Genomic DNA, 16892 nt, shown 5'->3' with positions numbered 1-16892 from the left:
ATAAATTTTTAATCATTAGAAATAAGTCTGTTATACTATATAATTATTATTTAATCTGGAAGTATAAAATTCATATTAATATTAAAGTCTACAGTTCTATTAAAATTATTAAATATATATATAAATATATATATAAGGGCCCTGACTGTGGAATTATAGAATTTAAAATTAATAAAATCTATTAGTATTTGAATAGTTATTTTATAGACTTTTTTAAGATTATATAGTATTTCTTAGAGTTTTCTGTCTTTTTAATAATATTCTTAGTTATAGCTTTAGTTATATATTATAAAGATAAATATATTATTAAATATAATTTATTAATTATTCTTAATAAAGCTGCAGAGTTAATTAAGTTATAGATATTTTTTTTTAAATTTTTTAATTACTGCTGTTTATATTTTTTTAAATTAGATTTTATATATTAAGAAGTACCATTGCATCTTATCTAGAATAAGAAATTCTAGAAGAAGTATTTATAAAAAAAAGTTTAATTTAATTATCTTTATTTAATATCTTTTATTTATAGTAAGTCTTTTTATCTTTATTATCAACTTACAGTGGTAAAAAGCTTAAAATTATATAAGAATTTATAGACTGTCTGATTGGCTCCAGAAGAGATTTCTATAAATAATTATAAGATATATATTAATAAAAAAAATATAAGAATACTGATTATTATATTTCTTATATTATTTATTATATCTTTTATAATATCTGTTATGCCTGAAATATTTTTTAATATAATAATAAATAATTATATTATTTTTATAAGATAGTTACTTTACACACAGGTTAAAAACTATATTATATATTTATTATTATAATATTATATAATGATCTAGATAATGCTCTATTTATTTAGAATATTTATAAAAAATATTTATATAAATATTTATTAAAGAAAATCTATAAGAAAGAGCTTTCTTATAATCCTGTTCTGGAAGATTCTTATCTGGATTATAATCTTTTTCTGATTATTATTAAATTTTATATTAATAATAAGTTATTTAAAGATTTTAATTTTCTTTTTTTTATAAATAACTGGGGTTCAGTAGTTGATAATTCTTTAATTAAAGAGAAGCTAAATTACTTATATAATTAATAGTATAATTTAGTTATTAATATGTTTAGTAAGCTTAATGTTAAGTAGTACTATACTTATAATTATATTATAATAAAAATATTAATATTTATAATATATTATAATATTTATTTTTTTTATACAGGTCTGGTAGTACTGGCAAGATCTTTTTATATTATATTTTTTATATATTTCTATGTGCTGAAAATAAGATTATAATATATATTATTTTAATTAGTATTATTTCTTTATTTCTTTCAAGTAGTTATATTATTTATAAATATTTTTATTTTTTATTTAACCCGCAGTCAGATGCCCTAGGAAATATTAAATAAAATATTTATTTTATTAAATTACTTTATACTATATCTTTGATTATTTAGAATAAGACTCTAATAACATATTAAGAATATTTTAATATTATTAATCATAATTTATAGAATATTTAAGTGGATTTACCTGGTAGTAAACAGTCTTTTAAAAAAATATTAGTTATTTTTGATAAAGATTTTTAACAGATTTTATTAATTATTCTATAATTAAATTAAATATAAACTGTTAATGCCTGTCTTTAAAAAACAGTAATATAATTATATTTAAAATATTTTATCTTACACCAGAATTAATAGTTTAATATTATATTTAATACTGATAATTATAATCTATTATTCTGGTTATAATGTATAGCTTATAATAATTTTTATTATAGTTAAATATCTTTTTCTACTGTAATCAAGTCCTGTAAGATAAAACTAATATTTTTTATTAATTATATTTATTCTTTAATATTATTATACCATGCTCCTGATTATCCTGGGTTCTTTAATAGATATATTATTCTGATATATTATAATAAGAATATTTATAAATTAAATAATATATTACTTGACTGTATACCTGGTACTATCCATATTCTTTATTTATATGATTTTTATATTATAAATATAGAAGAGATATGGGCCTATTCAGATAAGATTATTATAAAATTTCTGAATAATATTTGTTTTAGTAGTCTATTTTTAATTTATTTATATTTAAAATATAGTACTCTAATCATGATTATATATAATATTAATTCTCTAAATAATCTCTGTAATAGTATAAAATATATAATTAAATATTTTATTAAGTATATTCTTGAGATCAGAATCAGTAATTTTTTTTAAAAAAATTCTTATTAGCTTATCTATTATTATAAATTATTAATAATAAATACTGCTCTGCTGTTTACTTTAATATAATATTAATTTTTTATATATCTAATATATACTATAATAATTAATAAATTATAGAATTAGTTATTTACTTATATTAATCTAGATTTATAGAACTAGATATTTTTTTATAGCCAGTTTTATATTACTCTATCATAGACTACAGATATATCTAATATTACTGTTCTTTTTGATAATTAAAATAAGAATAAATTAATTAATAATATTATTTACAGTAAGGTTCTTAATATTTTTTAAAATAATTATTAATATATTTAGATATTCTTCTGATCTTGTATACAGAGCTATTAAATTTCACTATTTTTATAATATTTTATATTACTTTTATTTATATTTTTATTATAGAGATTATATAATTATATTTTATTTTAAGACTTACTATAGCTTAGATATCTTTCTATATTAAGATTTAATAATAAATTTATTTAACACGGCTATAATTTTATATATTTATTATTATTATTTTAATATATATATATTTCTATATTTTTTTCCTTTAACTAATTACTTAATTATTTTATATTTTATTTTATTTTATTATTTATTTTTTATTTTTATTATATTTACAGACACGACTCATTATAAATATATTATAATAATAATTTTATAGATATTACTATTAATTACTAGTACCTGTTCTTTTTTTTATTTTACTGTCTTTTATAATAATCTAGAATAAAATTAATTAGATATTCTTATTATTTCTAAGAAGATATAATATATTATATATTATTATAATAAGTTTAGTATATCTTTTAAATCAGATCAGGCTATTAATGTTAATAGTTATCTGATTATTAATAAAAAGATAAATAGTTTTTCTAAATTCTTTATTTTTATAGATTTTATGGCTCCTTTTCCTGGTAATTTCTAGAATAATAATTATTTTAATATTTTATTTTTAATATCTAATCTTAAAATCTGCGTTATTGGTATAGTTCAGAATAAATATATTAATTCCCAGGATATTTATATATTTATTCTTCAAATAACTGCTTATACCAGGTGTTAAAATAATAAAAAAAATTATACTATATTTTATATTATCTGTATTATTTTAAATATTATTTATTAAAAGAAGTAGCAGGTTTCCTGAACTAATTATATTTTTTAGATATCTGGTTATTTTATTAAATTCTATTCTTAAAAAAATTATTATATTATATATATATTTTTCTGTAATTTCTTTTATATCTTTCAGATATAAGATTCTATTATAGATATTATAGCAGCTCCTGCTACTTTTAATAAAAACTAGAAATCTAGAATATTTAGTTATTAATTATTATAACTCTTTCTTTCTAAAAGAATTAAACTTAATAAGCTTTTTAGTAATATATTTACTAGTTTACAAGCCAGTGAGACTAGCAAGCTTTTTCTTATTAATAAGTTTTTTTAACTTTATTTCAATCTTTACTAATATAATTATAATATTAAATACTATAACTAAAATATTCTGAATTCTTGTTTTCTTTACTACTGTCTCTAGTCTACCAGACCTGAATTATACAGATAAATAATATAAATCTATATATAAGAAGAAGAATAAATTAAAGAAAAATAATTTGTACTATTACCAGTTATATAATATTTAAAATTATAAGAAAAAGTATTAGTAAAATTCATCTAATAGGCCAGAATTTGATTAATCATGTTATAATTAGCTGATTAAATATATATATACTATACAAGGAACTCAGGTACTTAAGGAATTAGTTATTATACAGGTAAGATATATTATGTGGGTATTATCTACATATTTTTTATATTTATTATTTATTATATGTAGTATTTGAAATGGTGACTATAGAAAGATTATATTTATATTAAATAAGTAAATATAGAAAGGTAAGTACTGACCCTACTACTATTTATTGTCTATGTTTTATCAAAGTACTAACGTCAACTGGCGGGTTCTAGGTTTCATGGTTGATTAGTAAAAGGCAGCGCCGGAGGCGCTGCCCGAACTGCTTGTACAATATACCCCAACAATGCCCCGGAATTGAAGATATGGCTCTCAGGTAATACAGCAAATACGGTGTCCAGTCTCAAGCACAGAATGACACCATGTGGGAGTTCTTTTCGCAGAAAACCATCTTCGTCACCGGAGGCACGGGCTTCTTGGGCACCGCATTAGTCCTGCGGCTGGTCTCGCAGGCTCGCCCAAAATGTATATATCTCCTCTGCCGGGGAGGCAAGCAGTAAACTCTACCACACACAGCCCCAGTAACGTGTAAATGAATCCCTGTGCTGATCTCCATCTCTTTTCCAAACAGTCGGGCCGTACAAAAATGGCAAAAGATCCTCCCCAAGCCCATGTCCGAGACGCTAATCTCGTCGGACCTGATCACCTATCTGGACGGCGACATTCAAGAGCCAAATCTAGCCCTTCCCCCAACCTCGCTTACACTCCTCAAAACAACCACCGAGATCATCATCCACGCCGCCTCATCCATCAACCTCGTGGACCCGCTCCACAAACTATCCCAAAGCATCATCGGCGCTACCGAACGGCTTGCCCACTTCGCGCTATCCTGCCCCCACCTCCACCGCCTCGTGTACATTTCCTCTGCCTTCGCGAACAGTCATCTCTACGCGGAAGCCTCCTCCCGGGCCGCCGTCGACATCTCGGTCCGAGAAACACTATACCCGCTTCATCCATCATCATCATCCCCATCCATCTCCACAGCAACAACCTACGAAGAGCTCCAATCCCGAGGCACAACAACGGAATACGAGTCCCGGTCAAGCGATTTCCCCTGGCCCTACGCCTACGCCAAGCACCTCTCGGAACGGGTTCTCCTTCAAGCCTTCAACCAGAACCATGATCAAAGCCCAAACCATACCCATGATGCCTTCCCCAACAAACTCCTCATAATCCGACCATCCATCTTCGGCCCGGCCCAGAACTTCCCTTACCGAGGCTACAGCGTACCCTTATCAACACCACTAACCACCCTAGCAACAATGGTATCGCTCACCCCCTCAATCCGGTTCCACGCCGCGACACGCGCCAAGCATCCCGATACGGAAGTCACAGCGGACGAAGTGCCCGTGGACGTGGTCGTGGATCGGACGCTGTTTCACCTCGCCTACGGGAGTGTTGGCATTGTGCACGCCGTCTGCGGTGAACGCGGCCGGTACGCGTTCAAAGAGCTCTGGGACGATGGGATGGCGGTGCGGAAATTGCCCTGGCGGTTGAGGATGACTTGGCTGGATGTGGATTGGCATTCTCCGCGGTTGCATTATATCGCGAGGCTTTTTGTGCTTTATGGGATGTCTTTCAATTTCTCCGAGGAGAGGACAGTAGAGCTTTGGGATCGGGTTCCTGAGGATCAGAGGCAGGGGTTGAATGTCTTCAAGGATTATAGTAGGGGGTTTGATTTGGCGGATAGGAAGGAAGATATGCGAGTCTGCGCGAGAGCGCTTATGAGCTATTTTGGATATCCGAAGTGGATTGGATCGTTACTCTAGAGAGTGATGAGGAAAGCGATATATTATTAGGCGCGTAGGCAGGTAAGTAAATAAGTAATGAGTAAATAAGCAGAATCTCTAACTTTAATCGAATCAAAGAACCAAATCAGTAACCAGTAACGAAATCAAATCCAGGTAGCAACAATATCTATCCCTCTTGTCCTTATATTAGTATTACCACCACCACCACCACTTACTCTTCTGCAACAATCGACATAACAATGGACTGTTAAGCATCGCCTAGCGCCTGAGAAGCCCACCCAGCAAGCCCGAAACACTCGAGAGCAACGAGCTCACAGGGTCTGAACTTTTGCTATCATCATCTTTATCCTTGTCATCATCCTTGTCATCGTCTTTGCTTGGAGTGGAGCTGTTGTTGTTGCTGCCTGTTTCGTTGATGTAGATGCTGGAGCCGCTGCCCGTGTTGGTACTTCCATTGTTGTCGCCGCTGCTACTGTCGGTATCAATTTCGTTGGGCTCCTTACCGTTCGAAGAAGAAGAAGAGCTCTTGCTATCTGAAGGAGGAATATCTCTTAGCTATCATTCATAGTTATGTCGGTGTGGGATGAGTTATCATAGCTGGGGCTAGCGGTTGAGGCTGGTACTGGCATAGCCCGACACCCCGTTGCTAGAAATTGCTAGCGAGATGCTGGACGTTGAGCTTGTGCCTGTACCACCACTGCCGCTGCTTTCATCCTCTGTTGGGGTGATCGTGATGACCAGGCTTGTGCCTGAGCCAGTGTTGTTAGCGCCGGTGTTCTTACCGTTATTGTTGCTGCCGCTGCTTCCACTGCCTCCAGAACCATTGCTGCCCCCAGAACCATTGCTCCCCCCAGAACCATTGCTACCCCCAGAACCATTGCTGCCCCCAGAACCATTGCTGCCTCCAGAGCCATTGTTGCTTCCAGAACCATTATTGTTTCCAGAACCATTATTGGTTCCAGAGCCGTTGCTTCCAGAGCCGTTGCTTCCAGAGCCGTTGCTTCCAGAGCCGTTGCTTCCAGAGCCGTTGCTTCCAGAGCCGTTGCTTCCAGAGCCGTTGTTGTTCCCAGAACCATTATTATTTCCAGAACCATTGCTGCCTCCAGAATCGTTGTTACCTCCAGAATCGTTGTTGCCCCCAGAGCCATTGCTCCCTGAACCGTTGTTGTTCCCAGAACCATCGTTTCCAGAACCATTATTCGTTCCAGAGCCGTTGCTTCCAGAGCCGTTGTTGTCTCCAGAGCCGTTGTTGCTTCCAGAACCATTGCTGCCTCCAGAATCATTGTTGCCTCCAGAGCCATTGCTTCCAGAACCATTACTGCCTCCAGAACCGTTGTTGCTTCCGGAGCCATTGCTGCCCCCAGAGCCATTGTTGCTTCCAGAGCCGTTGTTGCCAGAGCTGTTATTATTACACCCATTGCTTCCACATCCATCATTTCCAGAGCCATCATTGCTCCCAGTACCAGTAACTCCATCTGATCCGGTGATGCCGAGGCTACCAGTCACACCGGGGTCTCCATCATTGCCATCAGAACTGCCGGAGCCATCGTCGTCATCATCGGAGCCTCCGCCGTAAACCTGATTAGTGGCTTCAACATCTCTCTTTTGAGGGTAACCGCCTCCAAGGGCCAAAAGCCCAACGGACTGCTCTTCCTGTATACTAGCCAGCACAATATACACACCAATATATATCGTAAGGGTAAACGTACAGTTGCGGCAGTCCTAGCCTGTAATTCAACAGGGTGAGCTCCAACCGGGGAGACAAATAGCGAAGCACTCGATAGTGCCAGAGCCAAGACGGCGGTGTGTGTATGGGAAGGCATTGTGCCTAGGGAGCGATAGATTCAAAAAGAAGATGTAGGCAGGAATGTTCGTTATACTTGAAACTGGAGGCCTCGGTGGAGACCAGAAAAATCTCAAGACGAATTCGAAGCTGGGGCATAAACGTGACTGGGATTAAACACAAGTCTCTCAATTTATAGCATTTCTCTAATGACCTACTATTCATCGTGATGGTGCCAAGATTTCCCGAAACGGCTTGACCAGACTAGGTGAAGCAACGTTCTAGGAGGATTTTGTCACACAGTCAACGCGATGTGATTCGAGATATAGATGTCCCCTTAATTCAATTAACTGGACCTCCGTGCACACTTTGGGTCCCCATGCAGCACCGCTAGCTCGGGCCCAGAGGCGTGTGTGGGCTAAAGTTACATGGTGTAGGAGGGCTACCCACACACCGATCCAAAGTAGTCGACATTTTTCAGAATAAGCTTGTGATAAGAGCTTGGCACAATAGATCTAGCTCTGGGCCCTAAGTGTACGATAACATTTTGCCACTGTGTCGGCTCTGAAACTCATTCCCCACATGATTGGCTGAGTGCTGTTAAAATCTCAGACAGGGACGGGTCCCGGGAGAACGGTAGCATTCTTTTGCTATTGCTTGTGTAACAGGCATCGCCAATCAATAGCACTCCTCTACTGGGAGGTTCAGGCCTTCTCCTCGGGGTTCAGCGAGAGAGTCGAGAAGGTCGTACAAGGCCGAGGGGTCATGACTGTCTATATTATATGGTATTATAGTGAGTGTGTTGCATCGATCACTATCCCACCCGAAGCCAATGTATAGCTGTGTTCTGGTCCCGGTGACGTCGCCTCGAGGTTGCCTTGCCGGCATTTTCTATGGAAAGCTGCTGGAGGAAACTCTGGGCGCCCCCCGCCTGTCCTGATTTAGTAAGGCTGGTGGTTGCAGAATGCGGATAAGCCAGCATTCTTAACTTAATCCGGGAAGTTTTCTCCGTAGGCGATTTAGGTCACGACGCGCGTGCTCCCTCATATTGGTAGTATAACTGCGCAAGTGAGGACGCATAGAGAATAGTTGACGAAGGAAAGCATAAGCATACGTTAGAGTTATTGTAGCAACAGAATAAGTTGCGAGAAGTTGTGGACGAGATGAAGTTTTGGGGTTGGTTGGATGGAGAGTAGTAGTAGGGAGACGGAGGAGGGAGTACGGAGTAGTAACAAGGTTGGCTGGGAAGGAGCGACTCCGACTGGCTTCCCCGCATGGCTTCAACTCAGCCAACTTCTTTCTCTCTCGACTCTATCGCCTCGCCCTCCCTTCACTCACCCAATTTAGACACTTTTATCGCTAATCACTGTAATCTTACAATCACAGTCATGGCCTCTCTTCTCAAGAAACCATTGAAGCTGGCTCTAGTCCAACTGGCCGCAGGTGCGTACGATTGCTATCTCACTCCGTCCCCGCCTCCCTCGCTCGCTCCCAAGCTGGCCCGGATTTAATGCTGAGAGTTGATGATCTTTAGGCGCCGACAAGACAGTAAACCTTGCGCATGCTCGCTCCAAGGTTCTTGAAGCCGCCAAAGCTGGTGCCTCTCTCATCGTCCTTCCGGAATGTTTCAACTCCCCCTACGGTACCCAATACTTTCCCAAGTACGCCGAGACATTGCTTCCTTCCCCACCCACCCAAGAACAGTCCCCCTCCTACCATGCGCTTTCGTCCATCGCCGCAGAAGCCAAGGCCTACCTGGTGGGTGGTAGCATTCCGGAACTTGAGCCGACCACGAAAAAGTACTACAACACCTCGCTGGTGTTCTCCCCCACCGGTGCCTTGATTGGAACCCACCGCAAGACTCATCTCTTCGATATCGACATCCCCGGCAAGATCACCTTTAAGGAGAGCGAGGTCCTGTCCCCGGGTAACCAGTTGACCGTGGTAGATCTGCCGGACTATGGTAAGATTGGACTGGCCATCTGTTACGATATTCGCTTCCCAGAGGCCGGCATGATTGCGGCTCGGAAAGGCGCCTTCATGCTCGTCTACCCGGGCGCTTTCAACACCACCACCGGTCCGCTGCACTGGTCGCTGTTGGCTCGTGCTCGAGCCGTTGATAACCAGGTGTATGTGGCCTTGTGCAGTCCCGCTCGAGACATGAGCGCTTCGTACCACGCCTACGGTCACAGCTTGGTTGTGGATCCGAGCGCGAATGTGCTGGCCGAGACGGAGGAGAAGGAAGATATCATCTATGCGGACCTGGATAACGAGACTATCCAGAACACGAGGAAGGGTATTCCCATCTACACGCAGCGGCGATTCGATTTGTACTCGGACGTGAGTGCCGATAACAAATAGCCCTGCACCTCGCATTAAGTGCGATGAATATAAGCTGCAAGCCAGTCATAGCCTAGAGTATAACTGAACGACTTAATGAACCTAGTCCGCGACCGTCATCCTGGAAAAACGCGATAACTAGTCAATAGTAAGAGTAGGAGAGAGCAAGTAAGAAAGCCTGAAGCGGGAATGATTGTTGCCTCAGGCAATAACATAGTTAGCTGCGGGAAGGTACTCACGTGCTGGTGAAATGGGCGAATCAGAGTGTGCACAGGCGATAAGCGAGCCGCACTGGAAAACCCACCAGCACTGCGAAAAAACACCATCTCGAAATCTCCTCATCCTTGACAGTCGACGACCACTGCAGCCCACGACAGCCGACACTTCTGTCCCTCATTCAGTGAGTGAGATCTCTCCGCAGATTTGCTTGAATATCTTATTCTCTCCGCGAGAATCACTCCCATCCTAACATTATTTCCTCAACCACAGAAATGTCCGCCCCCGTCAAGACCGGCAAGAAGACTCGCTCGGCCATCGCCGACGTTGTCACCCGCGAGTACACCATCAACATGCACAAGAGAGTACGTTGAACACAGCCAAACACCTGCACTTGAGATTCATCACAATTCGACTCTACCTGCGAGCGATTTCCGCGGAACCTCGAAAACATGGAGGCAATTGGACGGAGAACAAAAAAGACAAGCGGGAGTCCGAATCCTCGTTTCCTCCTCCCACCTCTACCACTCCCGAACTCGAGGAATACGAGTGAAGAAGGAGAGGTTTAGGGCGAGAGAGCCCACCGCACCTGTCTGAAAAATTACATGTGTGGAGGAACAATCAGGAACCAGATTGTTGAGGAAAAAGAAGAAGAAAAACCCATAAAAAGAAGAATTAGTTTGATGAAGTCCACCTCTATGGCCGCATTTTCGCAAAGCAAAAATTTCCAAAATCACATCTACCAGATGGCATTCGGGCGGAAGACTAATATTCGTTCTTTTTTTGGGTATAGATGCACGGTGTTTCCTTCAAGAAGCGTGCTCCTCGTGCTATCAAGGAGATCCGCGCCTTCGCTACCCGTGCTATGGTTAGTTCTCCCCTCCAATACCCAAATACAATACAAATCACCACCTAACGCATACTCTCATTGAACAGGGCACCACCGACGTCCGTGTCGACCCCCAGCTCAACAAGAAGGTCTGGGAAGCTGGTGTCAAGGGCGTCCCCTACCGTCTCCGTGTCCGCATCTCCCGCAAGCGTAACGACGAGGAGGGCGCCAAGGAGAAGCTCTACTCCTACGTCCAGGCTGTCAACGTCAAGGATGTCAAGGGTCTTCACACCGCCGTTGTCGATGAGGAGTAAATTTACTCTTCATTGATTAAATAAAAACAAACATCATGTATCTTATTCCCCCTATTAAAAAAAATGGAAGCCCTGATTCTTTGCGAGCTTGACGGGTTCTCTCCTTTTTTTTTATTTCATGATGGATGATGCAACGGGACGGGGTTCGGCTTTTTGGAAGAGATCAATAAAAAAATTCCAAAATCTCCTTCCATTTTTCTTTAGTACTATATCAGTAGTAGAAGTACGTAGGGTGATTGATCGACAGTGTTATCGTAGTAGTAGTAGTAGTAGTAGTAGATTGGAGTCTTGGTGGAAGGACTGGGCTATCAGCTACCATGTCTTCATTTTTTTCCTGCGCATGGTAGTACTACTGTTCGTGGTGGTAGTGGGGCACATACATACCATACCATACCTTATGCCGTAGTATCAGTCCATGGCAGTTTTACGGGTCACAAATTTTCCCACCCACCAATAATGATACACTACAGAAAAAAGAATTCCAGATGTGAAAAAAAATTTCATTAGAATTCTTAGAGAAAAGTATGAACATGGAACAATGGGCAATATCGAACTTCAGAAGCACAATACCATTTCGCAAAGAATTGAAACAAAAACCAGATTCTTCGAATTCCCCACTCGCTATGCTAGATGCGCCTGTTTTCTGGGTTGGGCAGACAGAGAGTAAGAGTAACAAACGACGCTACCGAAGATGCAGCCGCAGCAATCAAGTTGCACGATGCGAAAGAAAAAAAAAAAAAAAGAAAAGAAAAAGGGAAATATTTTTACTTACACAAGTCCTCGAAATCGGGGAGGAAGGGATGATTGAGGTGTCTGAAGGGTGGAAATGAAGGGAGAAGATGGGAAAAGAGACAATCAATCTTCAAAGACAAGTTCCCGGTGAGAATATCAGAGGAAAGGAAAAACCACAGATGTCCGTCTGTTTGTTTGGGCAGCAGACGGCCGGTCATCTTTTATCGCCTGTCACGAATGCAAAATAAAGATAATAACAGTAGCTGGCAAGGCCGGATGATTCAATTCCAACGGACAAAAGGGAGAAGGGCGTGGACCTAAAACGGCGCAGGGTGGAGGGTCTTCTGATGCAGAAAAGCAAGTAGATATAAAACAGAAATCAAGCGAGAAAAAGCACACCATAATACATCGCCATTTAGACGCCAGCAAAGTCCATCAAGTAAATTCAGTCGCATATCCTATGTACCGCATCTAGTCGTAGAAAGCAAAGTGTGCAGTACTCAGTTCTTTGTTTCTTCCATGGATTTGCAGAGGCGCTCAGCATCCGCGTTCGTCTTGACCCGCAGGGCCCACATCTGAGGAGGGCCTTCAGTTTGAGGGACAAGGAATTGGACGCTGTTCTTCGCCACGGAGTATCGAATCTCTTTCATCAAGCGCGTGTTCAGAATCACCTTGCCGCTCGGGTCTGCCCGGACGACAATCCGCCCACGAGAAGTGGTCCGATCCTTCAAAACGCGAAGGAATCCAACGCCTTGACTCTCCCACCCTGTGCCAGTTGTATGCTTCATGGCACGGGCCCGGCTCTCAGTTACAAGATCTTCGTTTTCCTCGCCGGCGCCGCCCCGCGTAAGATCGACCTGAGGCAGGGACTCGGCGCCATCACCGTCTCCCGACTCTTCTGCTCCCGTGTCCGATGCACCTCCGGGGGTGGTGGAACGGCTGGCAGCGGCAGACGTAAGTGTGGATGGAGCAAAGACAGACGGCGACGACTGCCCCGGCGTACCAAAGGTAAAACCAAGGGACGGTTGGGCATCCTTAGAAGTAGATGATTTGTTTAGAGAAGGCGGTGCTCCGAAAAGATTGGAGAATGGCTTGGGCGCCTCAGGTGCTGGTGTTGCCGACCCAGAGTCCGGCTTTGACGATGAAGCGCTGGCAGAGTCGCTGGCAAACTTAATCGGAGAATCGGGCTTCCAGGTGTTATCCCCAGTCGACTTAGTGGCGCTTTGGGCTGCATTGAAGATGGACGGGGTGCTGTTTCCCGAACCAGACAAGGGTGTACCAAAGATGCTGCTAGTTGTGCTCGGTGCGCCAAAGAGGTTGGTCGTCGCGGGCTTCGCCGCAGCTTGGTTGGACTCGCCACTGCTGGCTGGTGTGAGGGAGGTGGGAGTGTTAAAGGGAGATGAGAAGTTGGAGGACCCGAAGAGACTCGAAACGTTACCCTTTTGCTCCTCTTCACCCTGGCGCTTAGGTTTTCCGTCCTCGCCATACTGAACGCGATCGAAAAGGCTGCGACCACCAGCTTCGGGCTCCTTGGCTGAGGACTCGGCAGATTCAGCCTTCTTGTCAGCTGAACCAGCATTATCCGTCGCATCGTCGGACTCGTCGCCAGGAGTGGAGGCTTCCTCGGTGTCATCCGCATCGTTGTCATTGTCATTGTCATTGTCATTGTCTTCGGCCTCAGATGGAGTCGCCGACAGATGACCAAAAATATTGTTGGACTTGACTGCGGCGTTGTTTTGGCTTGAGAAGACGGTGCCAGCGCCGGGGGTGGTGGAAGAGGACTCCTCTGCCTTCTTTGCAGGAGACTCGTTGCTCTCATCTTCAAAAACGAAGCCTTTACCAGGGACGAACTTTGCACGCTTCTGGGTTTGACTCCCAAACTGCTCTTTCTTTTTCCGTTGCTCCTCAGCGTCACGGCGTTCCCACTCGGCTTCGTCTTCTTCCTCCGAGTCAAAGTCCTCGGCTTTGCGCTTCTCTTTCTCCTTCTCGGCATCCTCAAAAGACCGGGCCTTGAACTGGGCAAAGAAGTCTGTGCCACCTGCAGAGCCTGTGGAAGATCCGTCACTGGAGGTAGGCTTCAGTACAAAGGGATTCTTGGGAGCGGTTCCAGGTGCGGCTGATGCTGAGGTAGCACTAGACATGGACGACGAGAAAAGCGAGGTGGAAGCCGAACTCTTCGAAGTCGAATCTGAGACAGAGAACAGAGGTTTGGCGGGTGCCGTAGTTGGCGTGGTAGAGAACAGAGCGGGTTTAGTAGGTTCGGGGGTGGTCGGCTTGGTCACGGCAGGTTCAGGCTTGTCAGCCTCGGTCTTGGACTTTGAGAATGACTGAGCAAATATGTTTGCAGTGCTGGAGTCTCCGTTCACACGCTTAGCAGGACTGTTGCTATCGCCATCATCAATTGACCTTCTCTTGGCATTTGCCGGAGAGGCCTGGCTTGTGCCAAACGCCTTGAACGGTGTGGAAATTTGTGCAGAAACAGCCGGAGCAGTAGAGCTCTCCTTGGGTGTGTCAGCCTTTTCCGTGGGGATACCAAATGGCCGAGCTTTCTTAGTTGTCACAGCATCCTCAGCTTCGCCTGATGCCTTGCGCTTTGAACCAACGGAAGCGCCAAGGGTGGCGCGAACACGCATGTAAAACTGGACAGCGGTGTCGAAGTTCTGACTCGAAGGGTCCAATTTAGCTAGCTCGCGCTGGAAGCACTCGTTCAGCGTGCGCATGCGATAAAGCATCTCAGTATCTTCGGAAGTTTTCTTATCCGTTGTCTTATCTGCCAGTTTCGGAGTCTGCATCTGTCCGAAGGTAGACGGTGCGGTGTTTCCGTTGGTGAAAACCGGAGGTGTGGACTTCGCACCATTGACCTTGACGGGACTAGCAGCGGGAGCAACTGAAGTTGAAGCCACCGTTGCTTGAGTCTCCGTGGCGGGAGCCGGTGATGCTGGAGGCTTGGGTGAGAAGAGATTCGAGGTTTGGGAGAAACCACCACTTGAAGGGGTAAATGACACTGGACCAGGGGTGGCCTGCTTTTCCGGTTCGCTCGTCTTTGCTGCATCGTTGGGAGCACTTGGCTTGGAAAAAAGGCCCTGGAAAGGTGTGGAAGAGGAAGGAAGGGGCTGCTGCTCGCCTGCAGGTTTGCTCGGAGTCGCCGGCTTCGCAAACAAGCCACCAAAGGGGTTTGCTGGCGCCTTAGTCTGTTCCGAGTCTGCAGTTGCAGGTGGCTTAGGCTCAGAGAGATTCTTCGTAGACGAAGTCTGGAACAAACCAGTCGAAGGAGCAGCCGGAGCTGCAGAGGCAGTGGCATCGCTCTTGGCAAACAGAGAGCCTGGTGTAGTGGTTGATGCAGAGAACTGGAATGGAGATTTAGGCTGCGACTCGGCAGGCTTTGGCTCTTCCTTCTTCTCTTCGGTGGGCTTTTGCGATGTCGAGGGCGTGGTTTGGAAGAGGTTCGATGACTGGAAAGGATTTTGGAATGGCGTAGAGGGCTTCGCGGGGGAAGCGGCGCCGAATAATGAGGACGATGCCGGAGCAGCGGTGGTCGCAGCAGCCGCGGCGGGTGTCGAAGCAGAGGGGGTAGGGGTGGCAGCGCCGCCAAACAGTGATGTTGAAGGCGTGGTTGCCTTGAAATCGAAGACGGGCTTGGAAGGGGTCTCTGCGGCCGACGAAGCAGATGCGCCAAACAATGAAGTGCCTCCAGCGCCCGCAAAGCTGGGCTGAGCCGGAGGGGCGCTACTAAAGATGGATGGTTTCTCCTGAGAACCGCCACCCTTTGCATCAGGGGAAGTTTGCATCGAGTCATCGCCACTAAAAGCTGAGGATTGACCGAATGGGGACGGCTTTTTCACGCTAGACTGCCCGAAGATATTCGTTGAAGGTGTACTAGCAGCAGCAGCATTGTTTTGGCCGAATATGCTTCCTGAGGCGGGAGTAGCCGCACCAGAGGCAGAAGGGCCATTGTTTGTGCTGGCACCGAAAAGGCCACCCGTGCTAGCGTTCGACTGAGATGATGTGCCAAATATTGAGCCTGAAGGCAAAGGCTGCTGAGCGGGGGATTGGCTTCCGCCCGGAGGAACGTTAAACATTGAGCCCTGGAAGCCCGAGAAGCTGGCCGGTTTAGATGACTGGTCGGAAGTGGTAGTGTTCATACTGGCGAAGGGATTGCTAGCTGAGCTTGTACCGCCAAAGGAAGAAGAGAAATTGAAGGAAGAAGAGGAGCTTCCACTCCCTCCAGAGCCAAAAGCAAATGGAGTGCCTCCGTTCTGGCTGGGTGCCGAACTAGCTCCTGGGAAACTCTGGTTCTGACTCTGGCCGAAAGTGAATCCGTTGGAGGCTGGCTGGGAACTAGCGGGTGTGGATGAGACTGTGTTAGGGTCGATGGAAGCGAAAGGGCCTCCGCCAAACGACGGCGCGGGAGCACTCGGAGCAGCACTGTTGGGACGGCGCCTCCGAACTTCTTTAATTCTAAAAATAGGGTTAGCAACGAGGTTGTGATTGAGTGACGTGCAAAGGATACTGATGAGCGAGATGATAAGATGAAACATGAGGTGGAGTGGTATGAACGTGTGGAGAAGGCAAGGTGTTCGATGAAAAGAGAATACACAATTAAGGAAAAGAAAAATAGAAAGTGACGGGAGATCAAACTCAAGACCTGTTTTCAACACGCGTCCCAGTAACTTTGGAGGCTGCAGGACAAGTGAATGATTGCATGCATGAGATTGGCCGTAAAGGTCGGTCTACATCCACTTACTTTCTGTTCGCAAGCTGCGCCGCGGTTGCCCGCTGCGGCTTATCGTCCGGTGTGCTCGACATGTTGAATGCAAATAGATCGCTGTCCTTGTCCCCTTGAGGGCCCTGGGCCGATCTCTTAGACATCTACAGTTGAGCCCCCGATGTCTTCAGCGGCGAG

General features: G+C 43.0%; 5 protein-coding genes across 5 annotated transcripts; 3 read left to right on the top strand and 2 right to left on the bottom strand.

Annotated features, from left to right (window-relative positions):
* Positions 1-4635: 4635 nt before the first annotated feature.
* AKAW2_51794A (uncharacterized protein) lies at positions 4636-5793 on the top strand (the record flags this gene model as incomplete). The annotated part of the gene is made up of 1 exon (XM_041691762.1): positions 4636-5793. The coding sequence occupies one exon, from the start codon at positions 4636-4638 to the stop codon at positions 5791-5793; it is 1158 nt and encodes a 385-aa protein (XP_041545215.1).
* Positions 5794-6086: 293 nt separating this feature from the next.
* On the bottom strand, positions 6087-7250 carry AKAW2_51793S (uncharacterized protein; the record flags this gene model as incomplete). The annotated part of the gene is made up of 2 exons (XM_041691761.1): positions 6087-6308; positions 6558-7250. The coding sequence occupies 2 exons, from the start codon at positions 7248-7250 to the stop codon at positions 6087-6089; spliced, it is 915 nt and encodes a 304-aa protein (XP_041545214.1).
* A 1696-nt stretch (positions 7251-8946) lies between these two features.
* Positions 8947-9919, top strand: AKAW2_51792A (carbon-nitrogen hydrolase family protein; the record flags this gene model as incomplete). The annotated part of the gene is made up of 2 exons (XM_041691760.1): positions 8947-9001; positions 9093-9919. 2 exons carry the CDS (start codon positions 8947-8949, stop codon positions 9917-9919), a joined length of 882 nt encoding a protein of 293 aa, XP_041545213.1.
* Positions 9920-10389: 470 nt separating this feature from the next.
* Positions 10390-11257, top strand: RPL31 (60S ribosomal protein eL31; the record flags this gene model as incomplete). Its single annotated transcript, XM_041691759.1, has 3 exons — positions 10390-10479; positions 10908-10982; positions 11051-11257. 3 exons carry the CDS (start codon positions 10390-10392, stop codon positions 11255-11257), a joined length of 372 nt encoding a protein of 123 aa, XP_041545212.1.
* Positions 11258-12489: 1232 nt separating this feature from the next.
* AKAW2_51790S (RanBP1 domain protein) lies at positions 12490-16858 on the bottom strand (the record flags this gene model as incomplete). Its single annotated transcript, XM_041691758.1, has 2 exons — positions 12490-16447; positions 16734-16858. The coding sequence occupies 2 exons, from the start codon at positions 16856-16858 to the stop codon at positions 12490-12492; spliced, it is 4083 nt and encodes a 1360-aa protein (XP_041545211.1).
* Between the last annotated feature and the right edge of the window lie 34 nt (positions 16859-16892).

The sequence above is a fragment of the Aspergillus luchuensis genome, chromosome 5 (assembly GCF_016861625.1).
Source record: "Aspergillus luchuensis IFO 4308 DNA, chromosome 5, nearly complete sequence".
In the NCBI taxonomy this organism is placed as follows: Eukaryota; Fungi; Ascomycota; class Eurotiomycetes; order Eurotiales; family Aspergillaceae; genus Aspergillus; species Aspergillus luchuensis.
Note: the sequence above shows the minus strand (reverse complement) of the source record. Positions and strands in the feature narration are given on the sequence as shown.